General features: G+C 38.2%; 2 protein-coding genes across 3 annotated transcripts in view; one reads left to right on the forward strand and one right to left on the reverse strand.

Moving 5' to 3' along the window:
- The window catches only part of PPIG (peptidylprolyl isomerase G), a 23,714-nt gene continuing 1,423 nt past the window's right edge, over nucleotides 1-22,291 (forward strand). The window contains exons 1-12 of one of the 2 annotated variants that reach the window (XM_051624156.1): nucleotides 1-253; nucleotides 8,251-8,330; nucleotides 8,444-8,518; nucleotides 10,590-10,697; nucleotides 11,197-11,241; nucleotides 12,729-12,816; nucleotides 13,934-13,963; nucleotides 14,050-14,189; nucleotides 19,194-19,398; nucleotides 20,372-20,539; nucleotides 21,076-21,160; nucleotides 22,004-22,140. In XM_051624156.1, coding sequence (XP_051480116.1) covers nucleotides 8,270-8,330; nucleotides 8,444-8,518; nucleotides 10,590-10,697; nucleotides 11,197-11,241; nucleotides 12,729-12,816; nucleotides 13,934-13,963; nucleotides 14,050-14,189; nucleotides 19,194-19,398; nucleotides 20,372-20,539; nucleotides 21,076-21,160; nucleotides 22,004-22,140 — 1,142 coding nt within the window. In that variant the 5' untranslated portion in view covers nucleotides 1-253; nucleotides 8,251-8,269. Of the gene's footprint in view, nucleotides 254-6,796; nucleotides 6,815-8,250; nucleotides 8,331-8,443; nucleotides 8,519-10,589; nucleotides 10,698-11,196; nucleotides 11,242-12,728; nucleotides 12,817-13,933; nucleotides 13,964-14,049; nucleotides 14,190-19,193; nucleotides 19,399-20,371; nucleotides 20,540-21,075; nucleotides 21,161-22,003; nucleotides 22,141-22,291 lie in introns of those variants that run through there. The other variant, XM_051624157.1, reaches the window with a different exon arrangement.
- Nucleotides 19,239-22,291, reverse strand: part of CFAP210 (cilia and flagella associated protein 210) — a 24,206-nt gene continuing 21,153 nt past the window's right edge. The window contains exon 10 of the mRNA XM_051624161.1: nucleotides 19,239-19,316. The gene's annotated coding sequence lies outside the window, so the exon portion shown is untranslated. The remainder of the gene's footprint in view (nucleotides 19,317-22,291) is intronic.

Raw genomic sequence — 22,291 nt, forward strand, 5'->3', positions numbered from 1 at the left:
GCCGCTCCGGCTCCTTGCGAGCGGCCCCCGCCGGCTCCCCGCTGCCGGGCAAGGCTACATCACGGTCGGCGACCCCTCTCCCCTCTCCCGGGCGGGAGTGCCGCTTCTCCTGTCTCCGCGCCCCCCCCTGCCGCGCCGCCCCCGGGGTCGCCCCCTCCCGCCCTTTCCTTCCACTGACGCAGTCTGTGCCGCACCAGCTCTAACATGGCGGCGAGGCGCTGAGGAGCGCGGGGCGACGCGGGCCGCGAGCGGGGTGAGTGCCGGCCCCGCAGCCGGGCGCCGCCGGGCTCCGACGCAGCAGCCGTGCGGCTGAGCGAGGGCCGCGACCCAGGCCGCGGCGTGGGCGCCGGGGGCTCGGGGAGGGTGGAGGTCGCAGCGCCGCTGGGCCTGAACCTCGGTCACGGACGGGGGTGGGAGCCCCGGCCTCTCCCTGGCACGGTAAGGGGACTGCCCCGGCCCGGCCTAGCCAGCGCTCCGGGGCCGGTGTGTGGCACTCCCGGTCGCCCGCGCCAGCTCCCCGCGCACACGCCCCCTCGCAGGGCCCGGCGGCCCATGTGCGAGGGGCGGGTAGGCTGGCCGGGGCGTCCGGCGCTTCCCTGCGGGGGCGCCTGGGCCACCCGTGTGAGCGTGGCCCCTGGAAGGTAAGGGGTTCGTGTGATACGCTGCGAGGTGGCCTCGAAGGCGGCAGGTGGGAGCAGGAGGCGTCGGGAAGTGACACGGACGGGGCCTGGCGAAAACTGCGCCAGGTGGTCGGGGCCGCCAGGCCGGGTATTGCCCCTGCGCAGCCCCACGAGCCGCGGGCCGGGCAGGCCGCGGGTCCGTCTGCCCGTCGACAGAGCCCTCCTCGGCCTCGGGAACGCTGCTCGGGAGTTTGAATGAGCCCTTCCTCCGCCCCCAGAAGGCGAAGTAACCGGGCTTCTGCGTGCCACATGTTTTCCTCTGCAGGCCTTTCCTAGGGAAGTGGCACTTGGAGGAGCTACCGTGGCTGGCAGGAGGGTCCTCTTGCACACTTTTAATGATTTCCTAAGGCATTTCTGAGATTTTTGATCGTAGTGAGTGTCAGGCTCATTTTGTTTGCAGCCACGACCAACAATAAGTACTGCATGTAGTGATTGTAGTTGCAGTCGTTGAGGAGAGTTTGCTGGAGAGAGGGTTAGGAGAAAGCGAAATAGTTAATTGAAACTGTGGACATAATATCTATTGTAGTGCTAAACATTGCCTTACAGTTCAGTCACAATTAATAAGGTATCCATCATGACAATAAATATTTTTTTCTAGTAGTTCCCTAACGTTTGACTAGTAATCATGCAAGACCTATTTTGAGAGGAACATGAGACCATTTCTGTTGCATAAAATCTGTTTTCTAAGATGTATCTTTTCTTTTGAGAGAATGTTTTGGTTTTCATGTTTTTGTTCTTTATTGCCTGCACAAGAGGCTCTTTGGATAGGGATAAATGTTTTTACATTTGGTTGGAATTTATTTTTTGCTTTATCTTTCTTCCCCCAACTTGTTTCACTGTTCCCATTCATTAATACATTGGCGTCCAACATGACTCAAATGTTTAGGTACTACCCTGATAGAGATATGATAATATGGAGATTGCACATGGTTTATGAAGCATTAGTTTAGATAAACTGGCAGAGCTTGATTTCTCAGTTAAAAAAAAAAAAGATTTCAGAATAAGGATTGTTTCCTCTATATGAAGTCAATCTGAAGGTGAACATGTAAAGGATACCAACATCAGTAATCCCCTGAGAGCTCCTTTTGGGACTGTATTTCTTATTAAGACTGCCCACTTTCCCAGTCCTCTTCTGTAGAAACAAACTTTTTTTAAGTTAGTTAGGTAGTCATCAAGGTGTTCTCAAAAGCAGATTTTTAGGATCTCAGATAATCAGTGAATTACAGGGGTATTTGGCATGAAGAATATGCCTCATCCCAGCAGGGAAGGGCTCTAGGGCTGAAGTAGGAGAGAAAGGAGGAGAACATGAGAATAGAAGATGATAGAATAACAGGTTTTTTTGTTACTGTTGGCAGATACAGGTCAACATTAAGAACTGTCTCCTGCTGTTGCATGGTCTTGCCATATTCCTTAATAACGGGTTAGGAAGGGATTCCACTTCTGAAATTTAGTTTAGGAATTCTAATGGGTAAATGGTTTGGAGATTACAGTACAGCCTTTAAAAGCTTTTCTCACTTCATTGCAATGCTAAAACTTCCTTTTTCTTAGCATTCTATAAGTTTTACAGTATTGTTTCAGACCTGTGCTAATGCACTTTCTGATTACAAGTAGTACAATCAAAATAGACGTTTCTTTGCTGCTTCTGAGAGGTAACTGAACACCAACAGAGGTTATTTGTCCACTGATGAAACACCTGTATTTTTTCACAAATTTTAACAGGAAAAAAATACTTTATGCATAGATTAGGTAATACAAAATCATTACTAGTTCTCATCAGCAAAGCTGTTTACTTGCTACTGACAACAGTTTTGTTAGATGTTTTAACATTTTTTTCACTGTAGATGTATATTTCCTAGGAAAATAAAACAAAGGGCATGATCTAGTAGGAAACTGTATTTCTACTTACTTGGTTTAAGTTAATGTTACTGCCTTCTCAGCTGAATGTTATGTTCTCCCAGTTGAGATGTTATAACTGAGTGTGTATTTCTTACATACTAAAGTGTATTCCTTATATACTTTAGTACAAGAAGAGTAAATCCATGTTAATAATTGCAAACAATCCTACTGAAAGTGATGTAAATTACCTATGCAGTGCAGTAGTGTTAGGAGTATGTACCGCATACTTAGTCAGGACCTATCTGTGGATATTATTTATTTAAATCTCCCTAAGAGGACAGCAAGCTCTTGCCTCATGTCCATGGAAGACAGGGTTTGATATTGCCAGGTATCTCAATTTAGGTTGTTTTTTTTTTTTAGGGGGGAAAAAGCACTGTGTCATTATCCAAAAAAAGACTTGTAGCATAATGCTAAAGAAGGAGGCCTGATGAAAAGTGGTATCAGTCACCTTTTGCTTGCAAGAATGTTGTCTTTTTTGTCATTGGCTTTTCTTCTCGAAATACCATTAGAAGTGACAGTCAGGTTGTAAACCTGTAATATGTGATTTCTGATGATGAGTAGGTCTTCCTGCCTACATTTCATAGACTTGTGTAGAACACAGATGTTTTCTTATTTTCTTATAGATGTGTTAAGTCCAAATGATTACAAAGCTGGCATCATAAACTTGAAATGTGTTTAAGTGTAGTACTTTGTTCCTAAATCCATTGGCAACAAAAACCTTTTGCTGAATGAAAAATGTAAAATGAAGGAAAAAAAAATTCCTTAGTTATCATTGCTGCTAATTCAGAGGGTTTTTTGATGGCGAAAGACAGAAAAAGATGGTGGTGTTTGTGGAAAATTCTGAGGAACTGATGGAGATTAAGGGTTGGGCTGATTTGATTTTTGTTCCTCAGACTTGCATTATCGTTCTAACACGGATGGAAGCTCTAACACAGGAATGGAGCTAGGAACAAAATTTCATGTCTCCCACTTCACAATCATAAGCTCATTTCCAGTTTAATCCATACTGGAATGAGCATATAACATTTTTAGTCAAAGGTTCCACCATCACTTTAAGTTGTTACGTGCTGCTGCCAAGTATTTTCTTGGAGGGAGAAGGAAAGGATAGTTTTTATGCAGCTTGGTGGCCACCTGTATGAAAGCTAAGCATATGGATATATAATCCCTTCTTTCTGGTATCAGCCCACATTTATATTGACTTCATGTGACTGAAACCACAGCCTTAGTGAATGTGGTGTATGTTAAGTATTTGATTTGGGCATTTGCATTTTCTGGACTCAAAGCTTTACTTAAAAATGTTATTTCTGAAAATTCCGGATGGCTACTATCTTTGCAATATAAATAAATATAGTCTTCCTGCATTTGTAGATGTCCTGAGACAAAATGCTAGCAATGTGAATGTGTGCACTTCATTTGGATGTTGAATGAAGACCAATGCAGAAGATAATTGTAAATCAATGCAAGGAAACAAATACAAAGGCAAGCTCAAGGCAAAATTAAAATAGGGGAGAGCTGATGCTGACAGAGAAAGAAGTGAAGGAATAGGACACAATGTATATCTTTTCCTACTAAATGCATCTTTGCTCCAAATCTGTTCTGTCCTGTGTGATGACTGAAACAAACAGGTAGTCCTGTGACTTGTTCAGCAGTTACAAATAAAGGCTTTTTTAAATCCCCCTCATAAAACTAGGAAATATTACTGTATTGCTGCTGGCCATCAGCTCTTGTGATATACATGGCACGTTGATATTTCGTTTGGTGTACACCTGTGATTTCTTTCTAGCCTGTTTCAGTTGAAAGGAGCTAATTTATATTGACCAGTGTTATTACCAGATTACTAGCGCGGGTGATTTTGAAAAAAAAATCCTCAAGACGGTATCTTTAAACATATCAGCACATATGAGTCTCTGGCGGAAAGATGCTCATGAACAGTTTGGGATTGTTATCTTTTTCCTTTGGCACAGATAATTTGGAAGGATAACAGCTGTCCAGCTTTATCCTACAAATATTTGAACAAAATAATGAGGCTGATAAGAGATACAAAGGGATGTGAACCCTGACAGACACAGCTGGTGATGCATTGGTTATGGATGCAGCTGTTCTGACAAGACTTAAGTATTTTGGATGTATTTGCTTTATTTCTGAAAGTGGAATTGCAGTTTAACTTAGAGCATTTTTATGTTTATTGACAAACAGGCATCCTTTATTAGAAATACTGAAGTGCTGGGGGGGTGTTTGAGGTTTTTTGCTTTTCTTTTTTCAGTTTCTACTCTAGACTTAGCAAGACGCTCCTCAAACAGGAGGTGATTGAGAATGATGAATGGTTTGAAAATTTCAGATAGTACTTGGATTGTTATATTGTCCTTTATTACTGAGTTTTGTAAGGAAGAAGTGAGCTGACTTCTCTATTGTCCTTCTGCATAGCACATTTTTGTGTATGTATAGTGAGCATCTTTCAGGTTGACTGTAAAAATTCCATCAAGCTGCAATTAAAAATGGACTGTATTGTGGGTTAAGAGTATCTACATTGTAATTGAAAATAAATTTGAAGAGAAAAATACACAAGTCATGTAAGCTCATTGTTACCACGCATACAGTACTATTGAGCTTTACTTTTAATTTTCTGACTTTATTCATGGTGTTTTCAAATTGTTTTTCTTTGTTGGTTCTGTAATTAACATTCGTATCCCATGCATTGCTTTTAATGCAGACAGGTTTTAAATGATCAGTGTGTAGAAGATTGTGTTTGGTATTAAATACTACATGGATAGAAATTAATAGTTTATGAATCGTTTGTGACTCAGTAGTTTTCCCTTTCACACTTCAGGAGAAGATGTGTCTGAAGTAGAAACTGTGCAAAGGGTACTTTGGTGTATTGGAAAGTAAATGCTCCTTGACTTGTAGGTAGGTGGGATAAATGTCACTGATATTTTAGCCTGGTTTACTACACAACATCAACTTGAGACTTAGGTATAATTGCTTGGCCTGATGTTTGTCAAGTCATGATGTTCATGTTGACCAGTTGACAAGACTGTCATTTAGAACTAAGTGCAGCCAGTATTTAGGGGATATCGTTGGAGGATTTAGGGAAAGTGCAGGGGATTTTGGTGGTAACAGTTTGAACACACACACACATAACTTTATTTGTAGGTGAGAGTAAGGACTCAGGTAGAAGTATTTCTTTCTTCCCTCTCCCACCCTGTTCTTTATAAAACTGAGTTAAAAATTCACTGACATAGATGTATTGACATTTATTTTACTATTTTGCTGTAGTAATTACGTTTTTAAAATTGTGTCTCGTACTAAGTTTGTATTTATTTTGGCTAAAATATTGTGTATACATGTTTGTTTATACTTCTATGTTGTTTTAGCAAATTGCTTGTAAAGCAGGAGTTAATCCCTCCTTACTGAAGCACTACAGCTGTATGTTTAAAGTTTGGGTATAGTCAGTTGATCGGTTGTGGTACTTAGAAGTCTTAGGTTAGTTAAAACTGTCAGTTCTACCACCAAACATTTATTGGAGCATTTATTCTAAGATAAATTCTTCTTAGAAATGAATATTCCTTCATCCATCTGTGCAGCTGTATGGTCTGTTCTGCTGAGCCGATGGCTGTCCTTTGGGCTGGTCTCAGTTCTTTAGGCAGTCTGTCCCCTCCCACCTGTCACATCTCCCTTCCCTTGCCCACGCTGCCACCTTCCTTGCACTGCCACAGACTGTGGAGCAGTATGGTGAGCTGGTCAGCCTTCTGCTTGCCCAAGAACATCAAAGTTCTACAGGTATCTTCTTTATTTGTTTCTCTGCCTGGCTGCAAAATTTGTTGTACTAGTAGAAGAGCAAAGGTAGTTCAGGGAGAGGAGCAAGGAGACTGAGGCAAGCCTGCTGCTTTTTACAAGTCTCTGGCTTGTGGGAGTTAACATATCCATTACACAGCTAAGAGAATATCTATTGAGATTATGCATGTTTGTAAAATCTGCTCATGCTAAAGCTCACATGTACGATAAACTCCTGAGTGGTCTTTAATTTAAATCAGTCCTGCATTGTTTTTCTGATTTCACTGTGTAAAATGTTAGGAATGACACTGAGCACAAGTAGAGAGAATACAGACTTAACATGGTTACACGGCTGTCTTTTTATTTCTTATAGCTGCTTCTTCATAAGATGGGAGCGACAGATGGCAACAACTGAATTTTTCAAAGCTCTTCTGTGGCACAGCTATATGTGAAGCTCTAGGAGAGATGTATGCAATATATCACTAGATTTGAGTAGTGCTTTCTGGCAATAAAAAATAGTTAGAACCAAAAATTGATTAATTCTATCCCAAATTCTGGAAAAGGTGCTCTAGTCTTATAGGTCCTTTTGCTGTCAATGTTTTTCTTCCTCTTAGAAGTAATTCAGAGCTTCAGAAAAGGGAAATAATATAATTATTGTACATAATGTTAGAAGGCGGGAGATGCAAATGAGATTAAGACATTGCTTGTTACACAAAGGGATTTATATGCTCAGAGACAAGAAGTTGCATTATAACTCTTGGTAAAGAATCACAGAATAATTTAGGTTGGAAAAATCCTTTAAGATCATAGAGTTAAACAGTAAACCTAGTGTTCCCGTGTCCACCGCTGAGCCGTGTGCCTAAGTACCACATCTATATACCTCCAGGAATGGTGGCTCAAAAGAGATAAGCAATGACATAAAAGAAAAATAAACAATAAAAAGCCAAAATTTCACTTAGCAGTACTTGTGGAAGAACTACATCTTTGTGTTTTTTTCATATATAATGGTTTGGATCCTAATTAGAGCAGCTCTTGATAACTGCAATGACAGGAATCCAGGAAGTATATTCCTAAGAAACTGAATGCTTAAGTCTTAAAATGACAATATGTTAGTGATTTGCCAAATTGTAACCATAATAAATTACTTTCCACCATTGTCTTTGTGTGGCAAAAATTCTGGTATGAGCTACAGCAGTTAGGAGGTTCACCATCTTGGACTGTCCGCCTTTCTGTGCAGAATGTTCTCCCTTGAGCAGCTGAAATACATGGCCCAGGTAATGAACAGTAACTGAGATGAAGTGAGCTGAACTGGGTTGTGCATTGCAGCAGCTGATGTATTCCTGAGAAGAACAGGCCTGATCTGCATCTGATAAACTCTGACCAGAGGGGTGTGTTGGCATGTATAGATGGCAGCCTCCTCATCCACTAACTCTAAGCCTAACAGAGATTGCAAATTAGTCTTTTTAAGCGGTTTGAAAGGCAGTTGCAAAAAGTTGTTTGAGATTACTCAAAACAAGATTTTTGGCCTCAAAGTTGTTTGGTGGTTGTTTTTTTCTTTCCTCTGCTGCTTATTTTACCTAGAATTCCAGGAGCAGCTTTTTTGTCTCCATACCTTCCAGTATATTTTGGTTTTGTATTTCCTCATCCAGAGCTATGACATCCAAGTTTCAATTAAATACTACGGCAGCAAGCATGAATAAAATTACTCATTTGTGTCTACAAAATGTGACAGTGACTTAAAATACTTAGCATTTTCCAAATCTTTAAAAATACATTTGCTTTTCTTTTTTTGAAGGTTTGCTATTCTGCAGTTTGTGTTGTTTTGTAAAATCTTCTGCATTGTCTTACACATAGTTTCACTGCACAAAAGGGAAAAACGAAATTTTATTTTTATTACTTACAGTATTGAAACTTTTGAAGCCATGGGAGTAAAGGTCCAGAGACCTCGTTGCTTCTTTGACATAGCCATCAACAATGTACCTGGTAAGAAAATAAAATATCCATTTGTTACCATAATGCTCATATAAGATATATAAGAAAAATAGAAATACCAGTTAACTTCATAGTAAATATAACTTTTTTTTTTTTTGTTCTAGCTGGAAGAGTGGTCTTTGAACTGTTTTCAGATGTATGTCCAAAGACATGTGAAAATTTTCGCTGCCTTTGCACAGGTTTGTAGATTTTTTTAATCCCTGTTTATAATTTTAAATGTAATGCCATGTTAGCTAGTTGGATGCCTATCTTGTTTTTCCTGAATTTTTCTTACATACAAAAATAAGTATGTAAAACATTGGTTCTTGGCATCTCTAGTAATTTAGCTGATTTCTCATATACAGCTGATGTAGAATCAAAGCTGTTTGTAGCTTTGGCTTAGTATGTTACAAGGAGTATATACTAATCAACTTTAAATACAGACACAGTAAGCTGATTTTCTGTTACTAGCATGAGATATTACTGTTCACATTATGTAACATCATCCAGTCTTGAAAGGTAGCCAATAAGAGATCAGCCATGCAGACTTACTTTCAATCTTATGAAATTTTGAGGTATTTGAAAGGTATTGGCAGTATCTTACTTTTTTCATTTTAATTTTTCTTTGTTGATGGAGACTGGTGATTTCCACTCCTGATTAAATTCAGATAATTTCCTTAACAAAATACTGAGATGATTCTCTCCTGTAAGTTTCAAACAGAACTGTTGTCTTGTGGACAGCCTCCTTTTCTTGAAAGTACTGTCTCTAGCAAAACTTAAATTTATTATCACATGAATAATTTTGCAAATATATAAATAGCATATGTGCTTTCTGTCTTCAGCTTTTGCTGCTTCCTCTCCCTCCAGCTCTGCTGTTTTTCAGGTCAAGGCCCTGTAGCTGTTAATACTAAGGCACCCAGCAGTACTAATATGATCTGAGTCAGGTGTGGGTGCACAATTACATTCATGATGAGTTAGCTAGAACCCTTAGTGCACCATTCATGGTGTCTGCAGGAATGTAGGTGTTACGTGATCTGACATTAGGTTTACTGGCACAAAATCAGATTATCAACATTTCTTAGCAAATTTGAACCTTAAATGGTTCTTTTTAATGGCTGTGAATGTGTTATGTGATCATGGCATCATTGATCTACTATCAGCTGTCCAAAAGTCAGGTTTATTGCATAAAGGTGTTACTCCTTTCTACTTCTTTGAATTTGTGACTTGAAGTCTTTTTAACCTCATTTCAGGTCAGGAACAATTACTACTAAGTTCATGTTTAGTTGGTGACATTCAAAATCAAGTTCAGGTGCCAAACTACTTTTCTGCTTTATTGTATTTAAGAATAGTGAGGAAAATATATGGGCAGAGTGCTTATGATATTGATCATCAGCAAACTAATTCCAATTTTGATTTTATTTTATTTTATTGCTACTTTTTTTTGGCAGTTTTGAACAGGATATGCTGTCCTCTTAAAACAGGGACCAATAGCTCCCTGTTTTTCTGACGTATCTATGTTAGGCGTATGCCAAGTTACTGGAACAGATACAGCTTCACGTTTATCAAAGACAGAGTGTAATGGTTTGCTAGCACTCAGGGGAAGAGATCCTTTTTCTTCCAACATATTCCCACTGATTACCTTACTGTTACTTTGAGGTTGGCTCTGGCATTCATAGGACTCACCATGAGCCATTAATCTTTCTAATTCAGCAGAGACCTTAGCTATTTGAGGGTAACAGGGAAAGGAGATAGTGTTGTAGCTGAAGCAGAGACTCTGTTTACGGGTTTTGTGCACCAGAGCTGAAATAAGGGAGAAAGATGGCAGTTGTAATCACGAGCAGGGGAGGGAACAAGATTCTTTCTCCTTCCCCCTGCCTTGTCAGGTTTTTTTGTTAAGAGTTTTTATGTTATCCTAACCTGCCCCATTGTAACTGAAGATCTGAATGTTTCTTACATGCTTCTGAGCAATGCCAGTTATCTTAAACCTAAACTGGATGTTTAATTTCAGTCAAACTGCATGGAAGTGACTAGAGTTGTGTACTAATGTCAGTAAGGAGTTCTAGTGTAGCTCTAGTGACAGAAGGTAACTTCTGCCCTGCTTTTTTAAATGCTGCTTTCTTACTGGTATTACAGATATGTCTGCTTCACAAGCTAATTTTTCAGAGTTTACTAGAATATTTTGATTAAGTTCCTAGATAGCACTTTTTTTTGTAGTGGAGATTCTACAGGTACAGAAAGTAATTTTTGGTTTTTGTTCCTTTTCTACTTTAGGTGAAAAAGGTACAGGAAAATCCACCCAAAAGCCATTGCATTACAAAAGTTGTCTGTTTCACAGGGTTGTGAAAGATTTTATGATCCAAGGAGGTGACTTCAGTGAAGGTATGATATGAATCTTTGAAGAAAACTTCAATGCTTATGTAATAGAATATTGCAGGAGTTCCTGTGTAACAATTTACTTAGATTAATTATTAAGTTACTCAGCTGCTTTTTTTCCTTTTTCTGTGTAAGAACCTTTACATGAAAACTTATATAAACTTATTATACACATGCGTGCCCACACATGCTTTTGCTCCATTATCTCAGAGTACTAAGTGCTTCCTTTTGAAAGGTTTAAATGTAAGCGTAAAATATTACATCTCCTGGGAAATATGTGGAAAAAAGGGAGACTGTAGTAGAATACAAGGGACAATACTTTGTTTTCCAAGCTTGCTTTGGAACTACAAGGATGCACCTTGATGTTCTTTGCATATTTGGAAGAATATACCAGTGAATTGGATGCAGTTGGATCAATATTTTGTATTATAAGGCATTTTCTGCATACTGTGACTCTTTTTTAGTCACTAGTTTAAGTTATAACTGTCATTTTTCCTCTTTCAAGGAAATGGCAGGGGAGGAGAATCCATTTATGGTGGCTTTTTTGAAGGTAAGAGTTTTATCAGTCTGCTCTAATTTGGTCTTACTGTAAACAATCAGCTTTACATTCAGTAGCCTCTGTTTTGTAATCCTGAACTCCATTGTTTTTGTTAAGATTTTGTCTGGTCTTAGAGGTCTTTGTCCAGTTTAGGTTATTTGTTTTTACTTTTAAGATATGTACCTTTTTAATTAAAGAAAATTCAAAACCAAACTCCTTTGTATTTATCTGGTTTACCAAATCTGCAGTTTGCAACTGTTTTTGAACATACAGTTTTGGCTTCAGCAGCTACCTAAAAGTTGGGGATTGCCTTTTTTTCCACTGAAAAGCAGAAAGGCCTGATGGACTCAGCTTTCCTTGTGAATATTTATTTAAAACAAAATATAAAGCCCTGCTCACAGTCCTAGTTCTTTTTAAGTCAGTATTGCACAAGTACATCTGCACTCCAGTGGGTTTCTCAGCCTGTGTTAGTCCAAAATATAGTGGAGCATCTCTTGTGTTTATTGAAGCAGTTTTTGTACTATACCTAAACCCATGTGATGGCTAGGGGGTATACTCATCCATCCTCCCTGCTTCTTGTCTTTTAAAATTGGTTCTTGTCTGAGCTTGCAGCAAATGATCAAGAGATCATTGGATCCCTTAACCAAGTCACTGTTTAATTAGATTGACACTAGATGCTATGCCAGATAACAGTTGTACAGGTAACTGGTGAGTGAGCGGGACTGTCCCTTTCACTGCCAGTGACACGTTGGGATGTGAAACCATAGCCTTACAGATAGCAGATTTTTCTTCTTTATTATTGCTTGCTTCTGCCAGCTGTAGCTAAACAATACTAAGCAAACTTCCTCTGCCTGAAGAGTTTGGATCCCCCAGCAGCCTTTATGCTTTTGGGAAAGGAGGGAGATACTGTCTTATCTTACAGATGTCTTTCATGTTTGAACTGTTAAAATTATTTGCTTATCAGAAGTGGAATTCATTCAAGTGATTCTTAGTGACTAGCCTGTAAAGTTTATCTCTGTGTCTGACAGACAAACAGAAGTGGTTTGGGATTGCTATCATAGTGGATATCCATGTGTATTAAAAAATGATAAAACATTAAAATGGCTTTAAAATGAGGGGTTTATTAATAGTTAATGTACAGCTAAAAATATTCTGCTCCAAAGAGGCAGTGATCAGTACGTGCAGAATAGAAAAAGCAACAAGTTAAAATGATGAGCTGTCTGCCAATGTTGGTGGGAAACCAATCTCTTGAGCAAGAATACTAATTTTCTTTAGTGTTTTCTCAGGCTATAAACAATTAATTAATGTTTCTCCTTAATAAATTGAATTATTGAGAATGGAAGGAATATTATTTTTAATAGCTATAATCTTGAATCTATTTTTAATAGAACTGTTTACTAAAGTGACTAGCAGATTTATTTAATTAGGATGAGTTTGCTTACAGTATTTGTCTAAGCATATGTGGTGTATTTAAAGTAACTGAAAAAAACTTTCTTTAGATGAAAGCTTTGCTGTAAAACACAACAAAGAATTTCTCCTTTCGATGGCCAACAGAGGGAAAGATACAAATGGTTCACAGTTTTTTATGTAAGTATGGTACTGTCCTGAAACGTTTTTTGTGGTTTGCCATTTGTAAGCTGTATAGGTAATCCTTTTAAACACTGAAGAGTTAACTCCTGTGCAAACCCAAAGTTGATGGTTTTTCCATTAAAGTTGCTTGGAAGTATCTGTTTTCTTAATGCACTATTTAGGGAACCTGAGTGTTTTTATTTCCTGTGTTTAGTGCTTATCAATTGTGCAGAAGAGCTTTTGGTAGTTTTCAGCAGCTGTGTTCTAACTTGAGGCAGTAAAGCAAACATGATAGTTCCTTGTAGAACTCTTACCACCTTGTTCTACTAAGTGTTGTCTGGAAGGAAGCAAAACAGTTCAGGGGGTTCTCAAAAATAGTAGAGGAATTTTCTTGTCACAAAATAACTTTCCAGTGCAGTCTCATTTACAGTTAAATTCTTAAAATACATTGCCGTAGACTTTTCTTAAATCTAATGTATCTACAGAAACCATTCTTCAAATACATCACTCTTATCCATGTTTCATGACCTTAATTAAAATGGTGAGTTCTTCATGTCACTTCTCATTAGACCCTTATTTTGGGGTTTCTGACTGATTTCTGTAATTATTCCAGTTTTTTACTTCTGTCATGGCTGCCATCTGTATGCCTTAGTAATGCTAGTATGGCGGAAAGCAAAGAGAAAGTTCTACTTCGATGTCAAACAATATTTACATACCATATTTTTATCTTCCTGTGATTTCTGATTATTTTCTAATGTATAGAAGGTTATTTTCAGTTTTTCTGCTCTGAAACAGTTGCCTCTAAGTTTTGTATCTGTTCCCGGTAGCATTTAGGTAATTTCATAAATAGAATGCTTATTATATCCTATATGAGCATGCTGTCTCAAAATTTATGTGCACTTTTGTTTGCTCTGTAAATTGTGATAAAGTAATTAATTGACTAGGTACTTTAATGTGTAAAACATTAAATACTTTTAACTGCACACAAACAAAAATCTGTTGGTTTTGTTCAGTTTTATTAGTTTACTCAAGGTAACTTTCACGTTCATATGCGTATTTGACGTGTTTCAAATGCTGACTGCTTTCCACTAATACTGTCTGGTTTTCTCTTTAAATTAAAATATGGAAACAACAGAACTACTAAACCTACGCCTCACTTAGATGGGTAAGTATCTCTTACCTTCTTATGCTTGTTTGGGAACTGCCTTGAGAAAATTAAGTAGTAAGAATTCTTCTGTTTAAATTCTTCAGACACCATGTTGTTTTTGGACAAGTCATCTCAGGTCAGGAAGTTGTGAGAGAAATAGAAAACCAGAAAACAGATGCATCTAGTAAACCATATGCTGAAGTGCGCATACTGAGTTGTGGAGAGTTAATTCCAAAATCCAAAGGTAAAGTTGAACTGTACATTTACATAGATGCACGCTATGAGGTAATCTTGCTCATTTTCTTCCCTGTTGGTTGCTTATAAAAATATTTAGAAACTTACTTGTGATGGATGGCAGGACAGTTGGTGAAAAGGCTAATAACATTGCAGTACAGTTTTTCTTCTGAAAAAGTGTTGATGCAGAAGACATTAAAGAAACATGTGCTTTCTTCAAAGCTTCTGTCTTGAATTAGCTAAGTTTTAGTACAAAGCTGGCAAGCACTTGTCACATAGGAAGTAGAGTGCTATGTTAACTTGATGGCAGTCTGACTTTATTTGATAACTGCTGCTTTCTTTACAGGTATTGAATTTTAAGCTTGTTTCAGGTAAATTTTCAGACCAGGCACTTGCAGCAGAAAAGCCTGGAATTGCCCTTTAGGAGATTAAGTTATTATAAACTATATTCTTAAATAGGAATATGACAGAACCTGCCTTCTTTCTGGAAGGGGTGCTCTGCTCTGCCATTCCAGAGCTGAATGTGGTATTGGAGATTGAATTCTGCTTCTTTTACAAAATAAGTCTAAGGTGTTGTGGTCACTTTGAAGAATCTCAGCGGAAACCCAGGATGCATGTTTCTAGGAGCTATGACAGAGATAATTGTGCTTTTTTGTTCGTAGGACCTTCTGCTGGCACAGCAGAGACAACAATTATTGTTTCTTTGGCCTAAGGAAAATACAGGCATTCAAACTTGAGCTTCTTAGTTCTTCTTTTGCTTTTTAATGAAGTTCTGTGTTCACCTGTTGTGATGTCTAGCAGAATGGCTTTGGAGTCTGAAGTGATCTCTTCAGTACCTCAGAATTCCAAGCAAAGTTGTCTTATGGCTCCTGGCTTCTCAAAGTTTCTAGAGCTTTGTAGGCTAACTCAAATGTCATCCTGTGTGTTAGGACATAATTTCATTTTTTCTCATAAATACCCACGAGCAATTAGAAAACGCATGAGTGGCGTAGATAAGAAAATAAAACAACACAGATACAAGATAAGTGAAGCTAGTGGGTGAGATACCCACTCCATATTGATGTCTTCCATGGTTTGCCACCCTTCTTTTCAGTCCATTCTATACCATTTGGAATTGAGTGACTAAATGGAAGTTTTGGCACTGAGCAGTCTGATGACTGAAAGCCATTAGGCATGGCTTAAAGTACTTATCATCAAAAGAGTGAATAAAATAGATGTAGAAATGTTTTTTCCTTTAACTTCTCCTGGAAGAGAAGAGGCTTCTGGAAAGATCTGACTTACTGGTTCTACCAGTGTGTCTGTGTCTTTGTATCTCTGTACCTTAGTACTGCTGGGATCCTGGAGACTGTGCTTTCTGTAGCTGGTCTTGTGTGCCATGGAGAGAGATTCATACCAGGGTGAAGTGATAGCCTGCTTAGCTGGCTATAAGGCATAGTACTGGATAGTGGTGGGCCTCAGGAGTATTCAGGGAATGAGAGGCCTTAGATACCAGGATTGGGCAGGTGGAGGGCAGAGCTGAATGGTGGGGGTAGATGTGCACCCTAACGAGCACTAATGCAGAGCCAGACTGATGAAGGTGATGCCTGACAAGCCATGATGGAGATCCTGGTGAGTGGAGAGTCCTGCTATTGCAAGGGAAAGGCTATCTGTAGGATCTGCAGAGGGAGATCCGTCACTGCTGTGAGCGATGGTGTTATGGCTGGAAATGTTTGCAAAATGCTCACCATGGAACCACTGATGAGCTGTGCTGACCTGAGGCAGTGGCAGTAGGAGGAGCAGTTTGCCATCACATCAGAAGGGAATTTGCCAAGCTGCAGTCCAAAGCTGACAAGTGGAGCAGGGGAGGCCCTTGGATGTCTCAATATATGGAGGAGGCCGGGGAATCCAGATAGGAGGAGCAGTTTCTGGGAGGTGAGCAGTGGCATGGAAGATCATCACCAGAGGGTCATCTAACAGTTAAACTATTTATAGCACTTAAAATGCAAAAGGGAGGGGAAAAATTGAACTGATACTGTGAAATACAAGGCAGTTACCAAAGGAGACTGCTTCTAATAATTTGCTGTTAAGACAAAGGAATAAGGAGATTGCCAGTGAGGAAAGTATCATGGCAAATTTCTATGAGTATGATAACAAGGGAGGTTTAAACTAAGATTGATTGTATAAGCTTGTGTGGTAGGAGTTAGACATGTCTATGGAATGAAAATACTTCTTGGGTTTAGCAGAGAAGCCAAGATGGTGTGCAGAAGGAATCACAGTAGAAGGTAGGTGCTTGGTATGTTTTTCCTCTGAGGTGATCGTATTTTTGGGTATCATCATGAATATCCAGATGAAGTGCTTTATGAAGGAAGCAAATCTATTTGTATAGAAGAACTATATTTATTTGGAGATGAGGAGATGAGGACTTGACTGTGCTAGATTACTGGATGCTATGTGAATTCAGTCACGCCATTGGGAGACAGTGATCACAATTACAGTATTGCAGAGGCCTAGATCAGAAGCTTTCACCTGGAATTTGAGAGGATGAACACTTGAAAAAGTGGAATGTGTGTTGTCTTGCTTTCTTTTTTTTGTTCCCTGGAGTTGGAGGAGTTAATGAAATTGAACAAAGGAAGCTAAGTTGTAAGCAAGTCATCTCTCTGGCCAAGTGGTATTGTGTTTTAGAAACTCTTCAAGTTGCAAGGAAAATCCTAAAAGCTTGAGGGGAGGAAATCTAAGTAGTAAGCTAGTATTTAGGAAAGTCATTATGAACTAGCTAAACTAATGCAATTCTCAAGAAAAACTGTGGAACAAGTGGCATAGTGTTAATTTTCTTAAAGAGCAATGGGCGCTTGATACCATTGACTAAATTTTGCAGAAGGGGGTCTAGTCAAACAGGCAGGGCTGAATTGTTTGAGGTTGTGACTTCAGTTAATCAAAGGTATATCTGGGATGTTTTCAAGAATGTAAGAGGCTGACATTCTGACTCAAAAACAAAAAAATTAAGCTCTGTGCATTGGGCAGTTTTTAACAAGAGCATCTAATAAAGATTTCTCATGAAAATGTATTTTTAGGGGTTTCTGCACAGGGCAGTGTGAGGATTGATTAATGATCTTCTTTGATGTTATAGATGTCCCTGTAGAATCACTGCTTGTAAAAGTGTGCTTTCTGCAAGGCCGCCTTCATAATTCATCAAGGAACAATATAGTAATTAGATACTTGTACCAGTACAGTTTTTTTTTAAAAAAAAAAAAAAGTACCAGTACAAATTACCAAACACTGGTACAGAGTACAGAGTTACACATTTAGGAATCATGAAACATCTATGGAATAAGAGCAGTCTTAGACGGGTGATTCTGGCAAGTCGTGTCTTCACCTGAACTTTTGATTTGTGTGTCCTCTTTCCTCTCTCTGTAGCCATTCAGCCCCTAGAGTATTCATTTTTTCTGCAAGCTTGTTACACATCATTGTTGCCCCCTTTCTACAAGCTGGTTGCTATGAACAATTGTTTCAGACTTTTTCTATTCCAGATTATTTATTTTCCTAGTGAACTGGCCAAACTGTGGTGGCTTTTGCCAAAACTTTTTCAAAACATTTTTCAAAGTGAAGCTGGAGATGGCATTTTTTCCCCCCCACTTCTTTTTTTGGGTGTTGGTTTTTTTCCTTTTGTTTTCCTTCCCCCTTCCTCTTCTGTTGCAGTTGTGTGGTAGATTGCTTGTCTATAAAATACAAAAAAAAGGCCTGGTACTCTGATTAGCAGGGTGATTAAACAGCGAAATAAATTATCAGGCAAAATACCTGTTCAAATATCGTGAAGTAAAGGCACCTTGTTTTTGGAGACTGCTGTAGTCCAACACAGGTCATTGGGCTTGATAGAAGGTAACCATTTGAGTGTCACTGCAGTGAATTACAAGATGAGATCATCTGTTCAGACTTTCGTGCCTGAGCCTGACTGCTTCTGGCTAGTTCATTTCTTCATTTCAAGTCCAAGAGTCTGATGTTGTGGGGCTAGTGCTAAGACTTGCTACAGCCCATTACAAGCCGAGATGTGGAGAGTGCTTGACTGTGCCATGCAGCCTGGTGGTCTAAGTCATGAAACCTGGCAAATACTGTAGGTCACAGTGAATGAAGTAGGAAGTGATTTATCTATTTCAGATGTGATCACAAGTTGAAACCTGATTCTGACATTAATCATCTGGAACAGCTGGACTGTAAATAAAAGCCTGTTTCTTTCTTTATGACCTTCATGCTACAGGATTGGTTTCATTTGTTGTTATCTGTAATTGGCCAGCACCAGGTTGTTTAAGTATGCAAAGTAGCTTAGATGTCACCAGAAAGTATATCCAAAATCTCTTACCAGATATTCTGTCTTAGCTGTGTAAACAGTTCTGGGCTTTTTGCTTGTGGGTTTGTTTTCTGTTTGTTTTCTCTTGTCATTTCGCTCCCTAACTGCTGCTGCGTGATTTCCCAAATACATCTACCATTGATGTTACTTGCTGCATCACGTTGTTTGTTGAGGTAGTTTCTCCCTAACTTATCTCAATTTCTGTTACATGCTAATTTTAAAGAGTAACTGTGATATACCTAAACTTGTTACAAAAATGCAGATAAAACTGTCACAGGTAATTTTTTACTTACTTAAAACAGATGCAGGAGTTCTTTCAGAAGCATCACACTGTGAGGAAGAAATCTGAGGAAATATTTAACCTGTGTCTCTGCATTCTGAAAGTAGTATCCTGGATTGATACAAAAGAGATGCTGGCTTACATAGATGATGTAATGCTGCTAGCATTTGATACTTTAAAGATTCAAAAATACAAAACAGTGGAAATTTCTTATGTATATATATCCTTTATTGTACTTGAGAAAAACAGTGTTTGTTTTCTCCAAAATTTCAATTTGTTCGTAAGTATTTTGATGAAGTAGTCTCATGACACAATTAAAAGAAGGTCAGGCAGATAATAGGTGAGTTGTTTTTCCTGAGGTTTACTTACAAGTGTTTGATATTAAAATGTGCCTCTGCTATTCTGACTTAAAGCCAAGAAAGAAGAAAAGAAGAGACACAAGTCCTCTTCCTCATCCAGTGACTCGGAAAGTTCAAGTGATTCAGAATCATCTTCTGATTCATCATCAGATTCTGAGAGTGCCTCAGAAGATAAATCTAAAAAACGAAAAAAGAAACACAAGAAAAATTCCAAGAAACATAAGAAAGAAAAGAAAAAGAGAAAGAAAAGCAAGAAAAGGTCAATTTTTCTGATTTTTGGTTTCTAACATGTACATCATACAGTGCCATTTTCTTGACATATAACTGTGAGTAGTAACTACTGAAGTAGGTATTTTAAAGTTTGGGAGATAATCGGCTTCCATATACAAGCTTAAATTTTTCTGATACGGTGTCAAAGGGCAGTATCCATGTGCATAGCTGCTGCAGCTTGTAAAGGAATGAACTAAGACGTGTATATTTGGCTTGAAAAGTGGCAGGAGTGCTTGGTTTGAAATGGGTGGTGATAGCTTGTTTCTCGATATCCACTTCTGTACAATTCAATTTAAATTATATGCAGTGGGACTTAAAAGAATTTAGTATACAGGAGTGAAAGCAAAAATAAAAAATAGATGAACATACTTAATGTTATTTCTCTCTGATATGCCAGAAGATAATAACCCTCAAAAGGCACTCTTGCTTGAGAAAATACTATTTCCAATATAAAAATTTTACTTATAGTTTAATGTGAGATACAAGTTGTGTCAGTGCAAGTCACATTTTTTTAAGCTATCAGCAAAATGTAAGAAATGTTCACTCAGGGCAGTGCTTCCTAAAAGTTGTTCCTGTGGGACTAAGCCCATTTCACACAAGTTTGTAGCCAGGTGTATATGCTAGTGTAAAATCTGAATTTTACTCCTCTGATGGCTTTTTAAAAATAAAATAAATTAAAAAGCTGTATCTTAATAGACAGTAAATATATGTTGAGTATTGCATCATTGCAATTCATAGATAAAAAATGTTGGTCAGACATCAACTACAGTTGTACATTTTGGAGCAAAGATACCATAGGGGAAAAGAAACTGCTTCTTAAATAGCTCTGTTTCCTGAGTTTCTTGTGGTCTCATTGTGTATTGGATTAAGAGAATTTCTGAATTACTTAAATAGGCTGAAAGGTCTTCCCTCATCCAAATGTCTCACTTTAAATATTAATATTTTTATATAAAAAAATAAAGCTCATCCAATGAAAGTGAAGATGAAAACCCTGAAGCACAACCATTATCTACTGTCCGTCCTGAAGAAATTCCTCCTGTACCTGAAAACCGGTTCCTGATGAGAAAGAGTCCTCCTAAAGTAGATGAGAAAGAAAAAGAGAGGAAAAGCAGAGAGAAGGAAAGAGAAAGGTAATAAATCTGTTTTGAGTCTGACGAAGCACTGATAATTATATGATCATGTTACTGCTTTATGACTCTAATGTTAAGTGAGTTCTTTCTCTATTAAACACTACCATGTTGTGAGCAATTCTGGATGAAAAATGAAACTTTCAGTTTATTGGCAAGTGTTGACCTTGTCCTAGAACAAAGGCTTAGCTTAGTCTCTGAAAATGGTTTTAGTGAATGGAAAATTAAAAATGAGTGTTTCAAGAAAAAGCAAGTAAAATGCATTGCATTTTCATTTAGAATTTATTGAAACTGTTCTGTGTGAATCTATAATTTTTTTCTTTGAAAAATGAAAAAAACCTGGAAATCTTTTACAGTATTTTATAGTCACAAAATCTGAAGTTTTTACTGTGTTGTTGTTACTGTCTGCAGTGATAATAAAAAAAAAAGTATGTTTTCATTTAGTTTAATTTCTGAAGAGGCTTTAAAATTAGCTTTATTTTCTCTTTGCTTCTTCCTTTGATGTTATAAATGGTATCTCTTTTTTTAATTGTTTTTAGTAATCTATCAAATTCACAGTCAACATACCAGAGGAGGCTGTTAGTGACCAGATCTGGAAGGAAAATAAAAGGAAGAGGACCAAGGGTAAATGTTTACAGTCTGTTCCCCAAAATAAACAAGGTGGTAGCAGAGTCTTACTGCTGGTGTTACTAATAATTTTCATTAGGGTGGTTGATTAAAAAAAAAAAAGGCATGATTTAAGATGCATCAGAATTGACTTGGAGACTGAGGCTTGAAGGAAGACAACAAGGAAAATTAAATTAATTTCCTGTTTGCATACTGAGTTTATTTGAAGGAGCCAGGGGATGGGGGAGAGTGGTTTTCTTGTGTTACTGTAATATGTGAATTAGTGAATGGAATTACCTCAAAAAGGGTTCTAGTGAACATCAGACCCAGTATGACATCAGTGCCAGGAACGCGGGGAAGGCGTCTCCCCTTTTTGGCAGGAGGGAACTGTCAGATTGGTTCTTCAGATTTTGTGAAGCCATATGCTGTGCATTGCTTGTTGTAAATGTGTTTAGTAACAGTAACTCTATCCCTCAAGTTCTTAGTAAAAACCTTAAAAAGCGTGAAGTACTGTTTTAGTGTTGCTTGTCAAAGCTGTGAAGAATTTTGTTGTTAGAAAAGTGAGTTGCATTTTTGCTACTTAAAAGCAACAGAAGACCTCTCCACAGAGTACAAAAATTCTGAAATAGAAGTTACCTTTAAAATAGTTTCTTGATCAGACATTTTGCATTCCTGCTGTAGTTGAATGTCAGGTATATTTTTCAGTAAGTTAATAACTTGGCAATGAAAAGTTGCTGTATACATGTGAAGTGTCATGTTAGGTTCTATGTAGAATTGCCATGCAGAGACTAAAATCTTACTTAGCTATCACTGCATGTGAAACTCAAACTCAAACCAGATTTTCTCCTTTTTCCCTTCAAGCGTTACCGGACACCTTCCAGATCCAGGTCAAGAGATCGATTCCGACGCAGTGAAACTCCTCCACATTGGAGGCAAGAAATGCAAAGAGCTCAAAGAATGAGAGTGTCTAGTGGAGAAAGATGGATTAAAGGGGACAAGTAAGATTTTTTTATTTTTTTTTTAGTATATACATTGAAATGTTTAATATATTAAAAGTAATAACTGTCATCTTAGATGTTTTCAATTAAAGTTATTACCAAACAAACAGGGCATCGACTGGGTTATCCCATTACTTAGCTGTGTCTGATT

Source organism: Apus apus, chromosome 6 (genome assembly GCF_020740795.1).
Source record: "Apus apus isolate bApuApu2 chromosome 6, bApuApu2.pri.cur, whole genome shotgun sequence".
Classification (NCBI taxonomy): domain Eukaryota; kingdom Metazoa; phylum Chordata; class Aves; order Apodiformes; family Apodidae; genus Apus; species Apus apus.